At 42.4% G+C, this 13922-nt stretch overlaps 1 protein-coding gene across 2 annotated transcripts in view; it reads right to left on the bottom strand.

Moving 5' to 3' along the window:
• Positions 1–13922, bottom strand: part of MYO5C (myosin VC) — a 129146-nt gene that overhangs the window by 76575 nt on the left and 38649 nt on the right. For both annotated transcript variants that reach the window (XM_021095283.1, XM_005659597.3), the window contains exons 6-8: positions 10423–10566; positions 9165–9246; positions 7640–7747 (exon numbers count right to left, since the gene is read on the bottom strand). In XM_021095283.1, the coding sequence (XP_020950942.1) occupies positions 7640–7747; positions 9165–9246; positions 10423–10566 (334 nt within the window). The remainder of the gene's footprint in view (positions 1–7639; positions 7748–9164; positions 9247–10422; positions 10567–13922) is intronic.

Below are 13922 nucleotides of genomic sequence, written 5' to 3'. Positions count from 1 at the left end.
AGTAAATGACAATGAACCAAAACCTATGGGATGCAGCAAAAGCAGTTCTAAGAGGGAAGTTTATAGCAGTAGAAGCCTACTTCAGGAAATAATAAAAACTCAAATAAACAATCTAACTTTACACCTAAAGCAACTAGGTGACAAAATCCAAAGTTAGCAGAAGGAAAGAAATCATAAAAACCCAAGCAGAAATCAATGAAATAGAAACAAAGAAAACCACAGAAGAGATCAATGAAACTAAATGCTGGTCCTTTGAAAAGATCAACAAAATTGATAAACCCTTAGCCAGACTTATCAAGAAAAAAAGAGAGAGGACTCATATCAATAAAATTAGAAATGAAAAAGAAGTTATAATGGACATTGCAGAAATACAAATGATCATAAGGGACTACTACAAGTAACTACATGCCAATAAAATGGAAAACATAAAAGAAATGGACAAATTCTTACAAAAGTATAATCTTTTAAGATTAAATCAAGAAAAAATAGAAAAGATGAATGGACATATCACAAGTACTGAAATTGAAACTGTGTTTAAAAAACTTCCAACAAACAAAAGTCCAGGACCAGATGGCTTCACAGGCGAATTCTAGGAAACATTTAGAGAAGAAATAACACCTATCCTTCTGAAACTATTCCAAAAAATTGCAGAGGAAGGAACACTCCCAAACTCATTCTATGAGCTCACCATCACCCTGATACCAAAAGCAGACAAAGATACCACAAAAAAAGAAAACTACAGGCCAATTTCACTGATGAACATAGATGCAAAAATCCTCAACAAAATACTAGCAAACTGAATCAAGCAATACATTAAAAGGATCATACACCATGGTCAAGTGGGATTTATCCTAGGGATGCAAGGATTTTTCAATATCTGCAAATCAATCAGTGTGATATACTACATTAACTGAAGAATAAAAACCATATGATCCTCTCAATAAATGCAGAAAAAGCTTTTGACAGAATCCCACACCCATTTATGGTCAAAACCTTCCAGAAAGTAGGAAGAGAGGGAACCTACCTCAACATAATAAAGGCCATATATGACAAACCCACAGCTAACATCATTCTCAGTGGTGAAAAGCTGAAAGAATTCCTTGCTAAGACTGGAACAAGAGAAGGATGTCCGATATCACCACTGCAATTCAACATAGCTTTGGAAGTCTTTGCCAAGGCAATCAGAGAAGAAAAAGAAATAAAAGGAATCCAAATTGGAAAGGATGAAGTAAAACAAACTATCACTGTTTGCAGATGACATGATACTCTACCTAGAAAATCCTAAAGATGCTACCAGAAAACTGTTAAAGCTCATCAGTGAATTTGGTAAAGTTGGAGGATATGAAATTAATACACAGAAATCAATGGCATTTCTATATAATAACAATGAAAGATCAGAAAGAGAAATGAGGGAAAGAATCCCATTTACCACCACATCACAAAGAATAAAATACCTAGGAATAAACCTACCTAAAGAGACAAAAAGACCTGTACTCTGAAAACTGTAAAATGCTGATGAAAGAAATCAAAGATGACACAAACAGATGGAAAGATATACCATGCTCTTGGATTGGAAGAATCAATATTATCAAAATGACTATACTACCCAAAGCAACTTACAGATTCAATGCAATCCCTACCAAATTACCAATGGCATTTTTCACAGAACTAAAGCAAAATATTTTAAAGTTTGTTTGGAAATACAAAATACTGAGAATAGCCAAAGCCATCCTGAGGAAGAAAAATGGAGCTAGAGGAATCAGGGTTCCTGACTTCAGACTATACTACCAAGCTAGAGTCATCAAAACAGTATGATACTGGCACAAAGACAAAACTCTTGATCAGTGAAACAGGATAGAAAGCCCAGAATTAAACCCATGTACCTATAGTCAACTAATCTATCACAAAGGAGGCAAGAAAATACAGTGGAGAAAAAACAGTCCCTTCAATAAGTGGTGCTGGGAAAACGGACAGCTACATGTAAAAAATGAAATTGGAACACTTCCTAACACCATACACAAAAATAAACTCAAAATGGATTAAAGACCTAAATATAAGACCAGATACTATAAAACTCTTAGAAGTGGGGGGGTTCCTGTCATGGCTCAGTGGTTAACGAATATGACTAGGAACCATAAGGTTTCAGGTTCACTCCCTGGCCTTACTCAGTGGGTTAAGGATCTGGCGTTGCTGTGAGCTGTGGTGTAGGTCACAGATGCAGCTTGGATCCTGAGTTGCTGTGGCTGTGGTGTAGGCTGGCGGCTACAGCTCTGATTAGACCCCTAGCCTGTGAACCTCCATATGCTGTGGGTACAGCCCTAGAAAAAGACAAAAACAAAAACAAATTTAAAAAAAAAACACTCTTAGAAGGAAAACGTAGACCAAACCCTCTCTGATATAAACCACAGCAATATCTTCTCACATCCACCTCCCAGAGTAATGACAATAAAAACAAAAATAAACAAATGGGACCTAATTAAACTTAAAAGTGTTTTCACAGCAAAGGAAGCCCTAAACAAAACCAAAAGACAACCCATAGAATGGGTGGAAACATTTGCAAATAAAGTGGCTGACAAGGGATTAATCTCCAAAGATATAAATACCCTCTACAGCTCAACACACACACACACACACCCAAAAAGAAACCATCAAAAAATGGGCAGAAGATCTAAGCAGACAGTTCCCCAAAGAAGACATACAGATAGTCAAAAAAATATGGAAAGCTGTTCAACATCACCAATTACTAGAGAAATGCAAATCAAAACTACTATGAGGTACCACCTCACACCAGCCAGAATGCCCATCATCAAAAATTCTACAAACAATAAATGCTGGAGAGGGTGTGAAGAAAAGGGAACCCTCTTACACTATTGGTGGGAATGTAAACTGGTGCAACCATTATGGAAAACAGCATGGATATTCCTCAAAAAACTAAAAATAGAATTACCATTTGATCCAGAAATCCCACTCCTGGGCATCTATCCAGAGAAAACCATGACTCGAAAAGATACGTGTACCTAATGTTCATTGCAGCATTATATACAGTAGTACAGACATGGAAGCAACCTAAATGTACACTGACAGAGGAGTGGATAAAGAAGATGTGGTATATGTACACAATGGAATTTTACTCAGCCATAAAAAGGAAGGAATAATGGTATTTGCAGCAACATGGATGGACCTAGAGATTATCATGCTAACTGAAGTTAGACAGTGAGACACAAACATCACCTGCTATCACTTACATGTGGAATCTAAAAGGATATAATGAACTTATTTGCACAAAGAAACTGACTTCACAGACTTTGAAAAATTTATGGTTACCAAAGGAGACAGGTTGGGGGAGGGGAGGTATGGGCTGGGGTTTGAGATGGAAATGTTGTAAAATTATGTTGTGATGATGGTTGAACAACTATAAATATAATGAAATTCACTGAACTATAAAAAAGGTAAGATCACACAGTAAAAAACAAAACAACAAAAACCAAGTAACACAATGGTCAAATCAACCAAAAAGCACTTATTTAGCAATTACATCTTTTTAAAAAGTATCTGCCCAGGAGTGTTACATGCCTATGTGTAATTCACACTGGGCAATGTGCCCTTGAGGAGATCTCCATCTAAGATAGATAACACTGAGACACAAACAGGAGGACACTGGCAATAGGACAAGCAGCATAAACAAGGCATTCACATTGTTTGAGACATGTTGCTTGGATAGACCTTTCCTTGGAGATGGAAATACTCTTTATTTGTGCTGTATCTATCAGCTACATATGGCTATGAGCACTTGAAACATGCTCCACTGCAACTGAGGAAGTGAATTTTTACATTTATTTCATTTTAATTAAACCGTCACTTGTGGCTGAAGGGTATTGTGTAGACAATGCAGGTTTAGAGACCAAGAAATCAACACACAGCATGAGATTATTGGTTGTGGGGGGTCACGAGATGATGCCAATCTCAAAGTTACAGGGAGTTCTATGCATGAATCCACTGCATAGCAGTAAACAGACCTCTGAAGCCTGCTCAAACTTCTTTGCCTGGCCAGGGTAACCAGCACCCCTACCCCTGCCCCTGTTTAGACACACTGGGGTGAAGCAGAGTTTCATGACATCGCTCTTGAGTCTTTTCACAAATGGCAAGGAAACTCTAAGGAACCCATCAACTATGCTCATCTATCACCTAGGATAAGAGTTAGTGAACATTTTCCTATCAGGCTTTGCAGGCTATAGAGTCCATGTCACAAGTACTCAACTCTGAGCATGAAAACAGCCACATATTATACCTAAACAAATGAATGTCTGTGTGCCAATAAAACTTTATTTACAAAAACAAGCTGCAATCTGCAAACCTCCGATTAGGACATTTTTGAGTGATTTGTGCACTTAAGTCATGCTTTCATTAAATGTGCACTGATCTCTCACACTGAAAGTGCATGTCACAGTTCATAAACCACTTTAGACATTAACTCTTAATGCTCACAACATCTCTAACAGCTTCTGTGGTGGCTACTCTGAAGACGGCCCCCACGGCACCACCCTCCCATCATTCACACCCTGTGCTGTTCCCTCCCTGAGTGTCATGCGTCTGAACGGCCCTATGCCTTGCTTCGGATTATTAGCACACAGTAGTAGTGATGCTTCACTGCTTCTTGAGGCTGGTTCATAAAAAGACCTGCAGAGTCAACCTGAGCCTGTTAGAACTGGCTGTGGGAGAAGCTAGCCACAGGTGCAGTCCATCTCACTGAGATGAGCCTGCTGTGAGGAAGTCTATGTGGAGAGAGAAATGCCCACTTCTCCTTTGTTCCTGCATTCCCTCACTTTCCTTAAGGTCATTAATTACTGAGACCCGTTCAAGGACAAGTACTAGGGCTAGGCTTAGGCCACAAAATGGCTTAGGCCAAAAATGGTTTCTCAGGAGTCCCCATTGTGGCTCAGAGGGTTATGAACCCAACTAGTATCCATGAGGATGCAGTTCAATCCCTGGCTGGCTCAGTGGATTAGGATCTGGCATTGCCATGAGCTTCAGTGTAGGTCACAGAGGCAGCTCAGATCTGGCGTTGCGGTAGCTGTGGTGTAGGACAGCAGCTGCAGTTCCAATTTGACCCCTAGCCTGGTAACTTCCATATGCCCTGGGTGTGCACCCACCCCCCAAAAAAAGAAATGCTGGTCCAGTCCCCAGTATCTCTAGTTAATCCAGGCCATGTGACAGAAGACTTTGGCTGATTCAGTTTCTGCCACCATCACATGGGAGTGTCCCAGTGAGAAGTGCCCAGCTGAGTGCAGTCAGCCAGAATCACAAGAGATAATAATAAATTGTCATTTTAAACCACTAAGATTTGGGGAACAGCAATAGGTAATTACAACTGAGTATTTTCATTATTGCCACAGGGTACAGTGGAGGATACTGATGTCCAGGGATAATAACCAACCTGTATAAGGCCACAGACTTCTCTTATGACACATGAAAAAAACTGGTGCAAATTCATGACAACAGATAATTAAGTACTCAGTTGTGAGGTCTAATGGCCAAGCACAGGGATCAGAGGAGAGAGAGAGATCATCAAGTGAGCATCTTTAAATAACAACCTTGGTGGAGAGTAAGCAAGTGTAGATTCTATCATCATCCTGGCACTCTGCCAGCCACACCCAGTCACTTGCTGAGACAGCTCCCTGGAAGGAGTGGGGCACTTCACATAGCGCAGCCGGCAGCCATCACCTTTATCAGCCATGGGAATAGCAGACTGTTGTACTCTATGTCTCCATGAAATCTGGGGTCCTTTGTCTAAAACATCTAGGCCTGGTGTGGATGGTTGGGTCCCAGGTGAGGCAAGCTAGGTGCCCAGGGCCAGTCCTGCATTTGCACCATCCTGCGAGCTATAGCAGCCCTTCCACTTTGCGCCCTGGTTGCCTCTCTTGCCTCATCCTAGTCCTGGCTCTGCTGGCGTGGACATTTGTAAAATAATCTGTGTGATTAAGTGGAAAAAAAACTATTGCTGCAAATCTCCAATCATGAGGGAGGGTTTGATGGAGGAGGGAATGTTTTGCTCAAAGGATTTGGTTAGGACTTGGACAGGACTTGGACAACAGGGAACAAAGAGACAGAAGCAGACAGTAATATTTAGCAAGTATTCTCTATGTGCTCAGCCTGGTGCCAGAGGCTTTCACATACATTTCCTCACCAGTTGTCATGAATATCCTGTGGGTAAGGAGTTCAGGCATTCTGCAGATCAGGACACCCAGTCTCAGAGAGGGCAACCTCTGTAGAGGCCTGCCAACTAAGCTTTGAATATATTTGACTTCAAAACCTCTTCTTTTCTCCTATAAAATTTCATGAAGAAGTGAAACATTACAGAGGTGGGAGGGAGTGCCCAGAAGGGCAGAGGTGGGTGGGAAGGACAGGTCCTCAGGGAGCCCTGCCTGAGCTGGGCTGCCAGTCCCCTCCCCATGCTCCCTCTCAATGGAGCATGTTAAACAGAGACTGAAATTATGACGATTATTATTTAAGGCAATGTTAATCAGTACCAAAGAGCTCATCACAGTGTTAGAAACCATTTAAATTGCCCTTCTTCTTACAGCATTTTTTGAAGGAGCAGAGCTGGATGGAAATTTTGCTTAGGAAACCATCTTGTTTTCATTCTCAATAATGCAACAGTGCTCATCTTGCCTATTGCTCGGAAATACTTAACCTCAAGTTCTTTGCCTTTTGCATTCAAACACAGTCAACTAGGCCACAATGGAAAAAAAAAAAAAAACAACAACAACAAAAAAAACAACAACTAGGTCTAAAAAGAGACCACTATTTTCTGTAAGATGTAAAAATGGTCTATGGTCCCACACGGTCTCACACTTATCAGAAGATTTGACTTGCAGTTATGTATGGATGTCTAGACTAATAAAAGATGGGAAAGCAGATGGTTATTTTTATAAATGCCTCTTGTAGACAGCCCAAACTTGAGTTCCACATGGGCAGATTGAGAAGAGTACCTACTTTACCTGTGTTGACATCCTAGCAATCAAAGACTAAGTAAGTATTCTGTATAAAAAAGAGATGTTTTAACACCCTGAATGTGAATTCCAATTCGGCTCTATATTAGCCACCCGATCTGGGGTAAATTCACTCACCATCTCCATACCTCAGTTCCCCTACTGTAAAATGGGGGAAATACCAGCATCTACCTCTTATGGGGTTGAGAGATTTAAATGAAATAATACAGGTAACAAAGTGCTTAGAATGGTGTCTAGCACACAGTGAACTCCATGTAGGTGTCCATTATTTTACCATCATAATCAGGATACCTGTGAAGGCCAAGTAGGGTCAACATTACACATCTGAACTGATCTGGACCTTTGCTTTCACCTGTCCTCTCTGTAGTGAGCCTGGAAGAGCTTAGGAGCAAGCACAGGACTTACAGCCTCGCTTTTCTCAGTAAGACAGTGAACCTGAGGGCAAAGGACTTGATTTCTAGATCTTTTCAGGCAAAAGCCCAGTCTTGGCCACTTGGCCTCCAAATATAGTTTGATTGGCTCATCTTGAAACTAAAATGCAATAAGTGTCTGCAGAACACATTCATGCTGGGCATTTTAGCCTTTTCAGAGAAAATGGCTAACTCCTTGGATACGCCACTGTCACTTACCCAGTAGTGAGAAGGTCTTCTGAGTCTCTATCATGTCAGCTCTGTCATTCACACCCTCAATGACGGTACTGCCTCCCATTCGTGTATAATTAAATTCTTCTGCACTTGCTGAAATCAAAAGTGAGATTGTGATGTGATGTCTGTGACACAGAAATTTGGACATACGCAGTTACCAGAAGAAAGAGAAGTTCACACTTCATGTGCTATATCAAACACTTTACAAAAGTTTTCCCACTTATTCCTTAGAATTCCACATTGCTTACTTGGAAGTTGAGGTTCAGAAAAGTGCTGTGAATTGCTCACGGTCCCACAGATGATGGCAGGGCAAGAATCAAAACACAGGCCTGGAGTTCCCGTGTGGCTCAATAGCTTAAGGATCCAGTGTTGTCACTTCAGTGGCTTGGGTTGCTGCTGTGTTGTGGATTCAGTCCCTGGCCAGGAACTTCCACATGACTTGGGCATGGCCAAAAAAAAAAAAAAAAAAAAAAAAACCTCAAAAACTCAAAAACTCCAGAGACCTGACTCTAAAGCTCATGGTTTTATTGTTATACCTAACAATTTCACACAGCTTTAATAAGGTTTATTGAATGTATAATGAACTGGAGAAAACTTGATGAATTTTGATATATATATGTAAATAAAAGCCATCACCATGGTCAAGATAATAACTATAAGTACATCTAATAATTGAACAATAGGTGACCCTTCAGAAAACTCTTCCATGTTCACCATTTACATTCTGTTTGGCAGACAAGGCACAGATATTATCATTATAGGAAATCTGAAGCAACTTAGATTCCATGAGTGCAAGCAACTTCTTCAGGATTAGGGAGTGTGCATCCAACTCCAACACACTAGAAACTCCATCTACCAACCCAGCACAAATGACCAAGACAGGAGAGCTGAGATGCCACAGGAGCTGGGCTGTTTGCACTAAAAGACAAACAGCTCATTAGTTGACTACAAATAACGATTTTGAGTCATCAAGGTAGTTCAAATTATGGCAGATTTACTCTGTCTCAGAAGACAGGGAAATATGTCATACATGTTAGAAAAACAACCATCAAAAGGTTCAGATAAAAAGGAAAATATGGGGCTTGGATCACTAAGTCCCAGTGGTCAGGAGGTTTTCTTCTGATGGTTTTAAGCTAAATGACTGCAATTATTACAAAGCTTTTAAAAGAACCCTAGGGTTGAAGGGTCTCCTCTTCCTGGACCCACCTTGCCTCTAATTGATCTTCTTAGTTAAATGAATCAATTCCATCCCTGGAACCCAAGGATCTTATGCCTTTAGACAGAATACTTTTTTTTTTTTCCACACCCATGACATGTGGAAATTCCTGGGCCAGGGATTGAACCCATGTCATAGCATCACAAGCCACTACAGTGACAACATTAGGCCCTTAACCTGCTGTACCACAAGAGAACTCCCAGAATACTTTTTTTAAATGATGTTATTATAAGAAGAAGAAATTAACCTAGAATTTAAATTCCATGGCTCTTCCACACACCATGCATTACATACCCAATTTAAGATGTTTAAATTCCGACTGTTGTGCTGATGCACAAAGCTGATAGAAAATGTGGTAATTTCGTTCATTTTCCGACTGCAAAATAGAAAAAAGTCCTGAAATTTCACCAAATCTTTACAAGGGAAAATGTAAAAACCAGGGTCCCTGCTGGCGTATAGGCAAGCCCCTCCTCAAGCAGACGGAGAACTTGGTAGCTCAAGAGCACCTTCCAAATAACCAGAGAAAACATTATTAAATGGAAACATTCTATGAAATAAGAATAATGTAATTTTTTCTCTTTTTTCTCTTTATAGCTGCACCTGCAGCATATGGAAATTCCCAGGCTAGGGGCTGAGTTAGAGCTACAGCTGCAGGCCTACACCATAGCCACAGTCATAGCAAGGCCAGATCTGAGCTGCAACTACGGTCTATATTGCAGCTTATGGCAACGCCAGATCCTTAACCCACTGAGCGAGGCCAGGGATCAAACCCACCTCCTCATGGATACTATATTGGGTTCTTAACTTGCTGAGCCACAATAAGTACTAGAATAATGTAATTTGTACTGGCTGAAATTTTAAAGAAATTCCCCACAATACAAGACTTACTGTTATTCTTCACCTGGGCCAAGATGAGACTATTCTCCATTTTACAGACAGAAGAGTCTTTCTCTTAAACTCCACCTCACTAGCACTGATTCCATTCCTTTCCTGACACAAAAGCCACTCTAACAGCTTTGTCTATTTCAAGTCTTTTTTTTTTTTTTTTGTCTTTTTGTCTTTTCAGGGCCACATCTGCTGCATAAGGAGGTTCCCAGGCTAAGGGTCTAATCAGAACTGTTGCTGCTGGCCTACACCACAGCTCACAGCAATGCTGGATCCTTAACCCACTGAGGGAGGCCAGGGATCGAACCCAAAACCTCATGGTTCCTAGTCGGATGTGTTTCTGCTGTGCCACAATGGGAACTCCTCATTTTTGTGTTCTAGAAAGATAAACTTGATTTTTAAATGCTAAAAGTTTTTAAGCAACTAAAACTAAATGTCGTAACCATTCCCCTCAACCATACAACTCCACTGATACTGCACTTATTCATCAACTTTCATTTTTAAGAAACACACACACACATATATATAACCCAAACTGCAAATGAAAGACAGGAAAACCCTTTTCTTCAAGTCACAGAGCAGTGTAGGTTGTCTGATGAATATGTAAATGTGAACCATACTTTAAAAATTGGGGAAAAAGAAATTGAACTAGTATTTTTATCCTTACTTGAAAGACAACTCTGGATTTCTCCAGCAAGTATGTTCTCATATTGGCTCCTATAATTTGATTTCTCTCATCAAAACTGATTTCTGTGTATTTCCCAAACCGACTGCTATTGTCATTGCGAGTGGTCTTGGCATTTCCAACAGCCTATAAAACATAACAACAATATTAGAACTCTGCATTAAGACTCTTTGGGCAATTATAGTAGAATCCAGTCCTGCACGGTGTGGGAAGGTCTGACCAGAGAGGGAGCTGGGCGGCAGGAGCAGCAGGGAATAAGACACACACTCACGCTACCATCAAAGTCTCTCCTCTATCTTGCTGATCGACATTAAGCAGGATCAGAAAAAGGATGGGTTCTGATGTTTCATGGCCCTAGGTTCATTTTTTCACTATCTGTGTGATGCCAGAAGAGTTATCTCATCTTTCCAAGTGTCAATTGCTCTGTGATACGAGGAAACATGCATCTTACAGGGTTGGGAGGCTTAAATAAGATCGTATAAAGGGCCCCTTTTATCTATGCCTGAAATACTAGAGATGCTCAGTTCAAAGTCCATATCCAACTTTTATTTCTGTCCTTATCCCTTACCACCTCCCTCCTCAAACTAGCTACTCAACCAAAAAAAAAAACTGTCCTCTCCCATCCCTTGCACACTGAGCATGATATTTGCTTTTTACTTCCACTCTTGAATTCTGTCTCTCCTCTTGCCCACCCCTATCCCTTTCTGGACACCCTCCATCTATAAGTATCCTTCCTATGCACACACCCTGCACTCTTGCCCAGGCCATCACACCTTCAGACAACATATATTTACTGAGCACCTGCCATGGGCTACCTGCTCAGTAGGTGAATGTGAACCAAGTAGACACCTGCCTTCATGGAGCTTACAATAGCAGGTAAGACCCACCCTAAACAAAAACCACACAAAATTATCCATTGGGCATTTAACAGGGTAGTGCTTCTTGACAACCTTTTTTTGCTATCTTGGATTGTGACTTATATTTCTATTTAACTCTAAAATATGCCATGTTAGAGGAGTCTTAAAACTTTGGGGGAGTGGGTCTTATTATTTCCTGTATTATCTGGCACAGTGGCTTAAACAAAATAGGTGGTCTGATAAATATTCATTGAGGATTTTGAGAAAAGAGGGAGAAAAGGTTTAGGAATCCAACATTCTTAATTTCTGCTACACTTCCAAATAAATCCAAATCAATCCTCTTCTCATTTTGCAAGGCAGTCAGAGCTGGCCTGTGGGTCCTCCCCTGAGTTGGCAGATGCCCCTTCTTCCTTAAGGGCTTATGGTACTCCTGGCCCAGAGCTCGGTGCCACTCAGTGGTGTGCTGATGAATCGCTCTCAGGGAGGGGAAGAGGAAGAGCCTTGATATGTGGCATTTGCTAATTTGTAAGATGTAAATACCTCGAAACTACCAGAGGTTTAACAATAATTTGCAAAAAAAAAGTCCTGAATATTTAACAGTCAGCTTGTGAAAGTTGGTGCCAGTTGGCTGAAGAAAACCACTGGTCTCTGAAGAACACAGGGGACCAATTACGTCTTTGGATAAGGGCACTTCCTCTGGGATAGAAATGGAAGTAGGGTATTCCTGATGGTAGAATTTCTAGCAGAGCAGATAAAGGAGGGAAGCCTTGGAAGCAGCAATCTCTGCTCCGATCTCTTTCAAATCCCACCAGAGAACAGATTTCCTGGCTCTTTTCTGCCCTCATTTTTTGGTCCTTAAAGGAAAGGAGCTCAGGTTAGCAAGGACAACATATGGGTATACCTCGAAGACATTGTGGGTTTGGTTCTAGACCAAAAGTGAATGTCAGGTGGGCGGAGCAAGATGGAGGAGAAGTAAAACATCACACTCACCTTCTCCCACAAACACATCAAAAAAACACACCTACATGTAAAATGACTCACACAGGACATCAACTGAATGCTGGCAGGAGAACTTAAACCTTCAAAAAGGGCAAGAAACTCCTGACATAACTGGGTAGAATGAAAGAAAAAAGAGAGAGAGAGAAAAGGAATCAGGACAGGACTAACATTTCCGAGAGAGAGCTGTGAAGGAGAAAAAGAACCCACGTCCTGGGAAGCCACCTAACTGACAGAAAGATCAGCTGAGATGGAGGGACCTCAAAGTCACTGAGAAAAGCACAGCAGCTGGACTGAGGACAGCAAAGCAGAGTGAGAGCTGCACAGATCATCTGAAACACTGGCCTGGACATTTTAGCCTGAGATGCTCAGGTGGGGGCTGGTCACTGAGACTTAGGCTCCGGAGGTCAGTTCTGGGAAGAGGACTGGGGCTGGCGGTGTGGAGACAGCCTAAGGGGCTAAGGAGCAGTGTGCCACAGGTGGGGGAAAGGTACGCCATGGAGTGGGGGGTGTGGGGGGGAAACGCCACGGCAGAGGGAACCCAGGAGAAGGTCCGGACCATAGGAGAGGCAAGGCACCATTGTTGGGGAGTGTGAAAGGAGGAGAGGTGGACAGCAGGGCGTGCGCATGCCTGAGGGCTCGCAGAGGGTGTGGCAGCTCTGGCACAGGCTATGGGTGGTGAGAAGCCTCTTGCTCGTTTAGGGGAGACTGGGTGCTTCTTGTGCAGGCTACCAGTAGCCAGGCACCTCTCGTGTGGGCTAAGAGCATCAGGGGGCTAAGTGCAACATGTTGCCTCTTGCGTAATCTACAGGTGGCAGGGACAGACCACAGAAGTCATCTCAAAGGTCAGAGGGAAGCATGGCTTGCCACCACTGGGGGCCTGTGAGTAGGCTCCACCTGTGACCCCAGTCACCTCAGGGGTTGGCAAAAAAGAAAAGAAAAGGACATTGCAACCAAGCACCATACGCTGTTGCACTCCCCTGGGAAAACATCTGCCCTGCAGCTGCCATTACCAAATGCTCTGCGTGGTGCCCAGACACTTCGTCACTGTCCCTTCCCAAGACCCTACAACTAGGAGCAGCTGGTGCAGCACCTCCTGTGTGGGATAAATGGGACAGGGTGCTTCTTTGCATGGTCTGCAGGTGGTGGGAGCAAACTGCTGCAGTTGCCTCTGACTCCAGAGGTGGGCTTGGCCCACCACCACTGGGGGTACCTGAACGAAAATCACTTGAAGCCCCAACCACCTCAGAGAGCACCACGGAGAAGGACATTGTGACAGAACACCAACTGTTGGTGTTCTCGCACCACCAGGAACACACCCGCCCTGCTGCTGCCACTGCCAAATGCTCCGGGCAATACCCGTGCACCTGATCTCTGTCACTTCCCAAGATCCTGCAACTAGGAGCAGCCTGTGCAGCACCTCCTATGTGAACTAAGTGAGATGAGTTGCTTCATGCAAGGTCTACAGGTGGTGGGGGCAAACCACCAAAGTTATCACTGACTCCAGAGGCGGTCATGGCCTGCCCCCACAAGGGGTCCCTGAACAGGCACCACCTGTGGTTCCAATCACCTCAGAGGCCATTGCAATCGAACACCAGCTGTTGTTGCTCTCACTCCCCTGGGAATTCA

This window comes from Sus scrofa, chromosome 1, assembly GCF_000003025.6.
Source record: "Sus scrofa isolate TJ Tabasco breed Duroc chromosome 1, Sscrofa11.1, whole genome shotgun sequence".
Classification (NCBI taxonomy): domain Eukaryota; kingdom Metazoa; phylum Chordata; class Mammalia; order Artiodactyla; family Suidae; genus Sus; species Sus scrofa.
The sequence above is the reverse complement of the archived record's forward strand: the minus strand, read 5'-3'. Positions and strand labels throughout refer to the sequence as shown.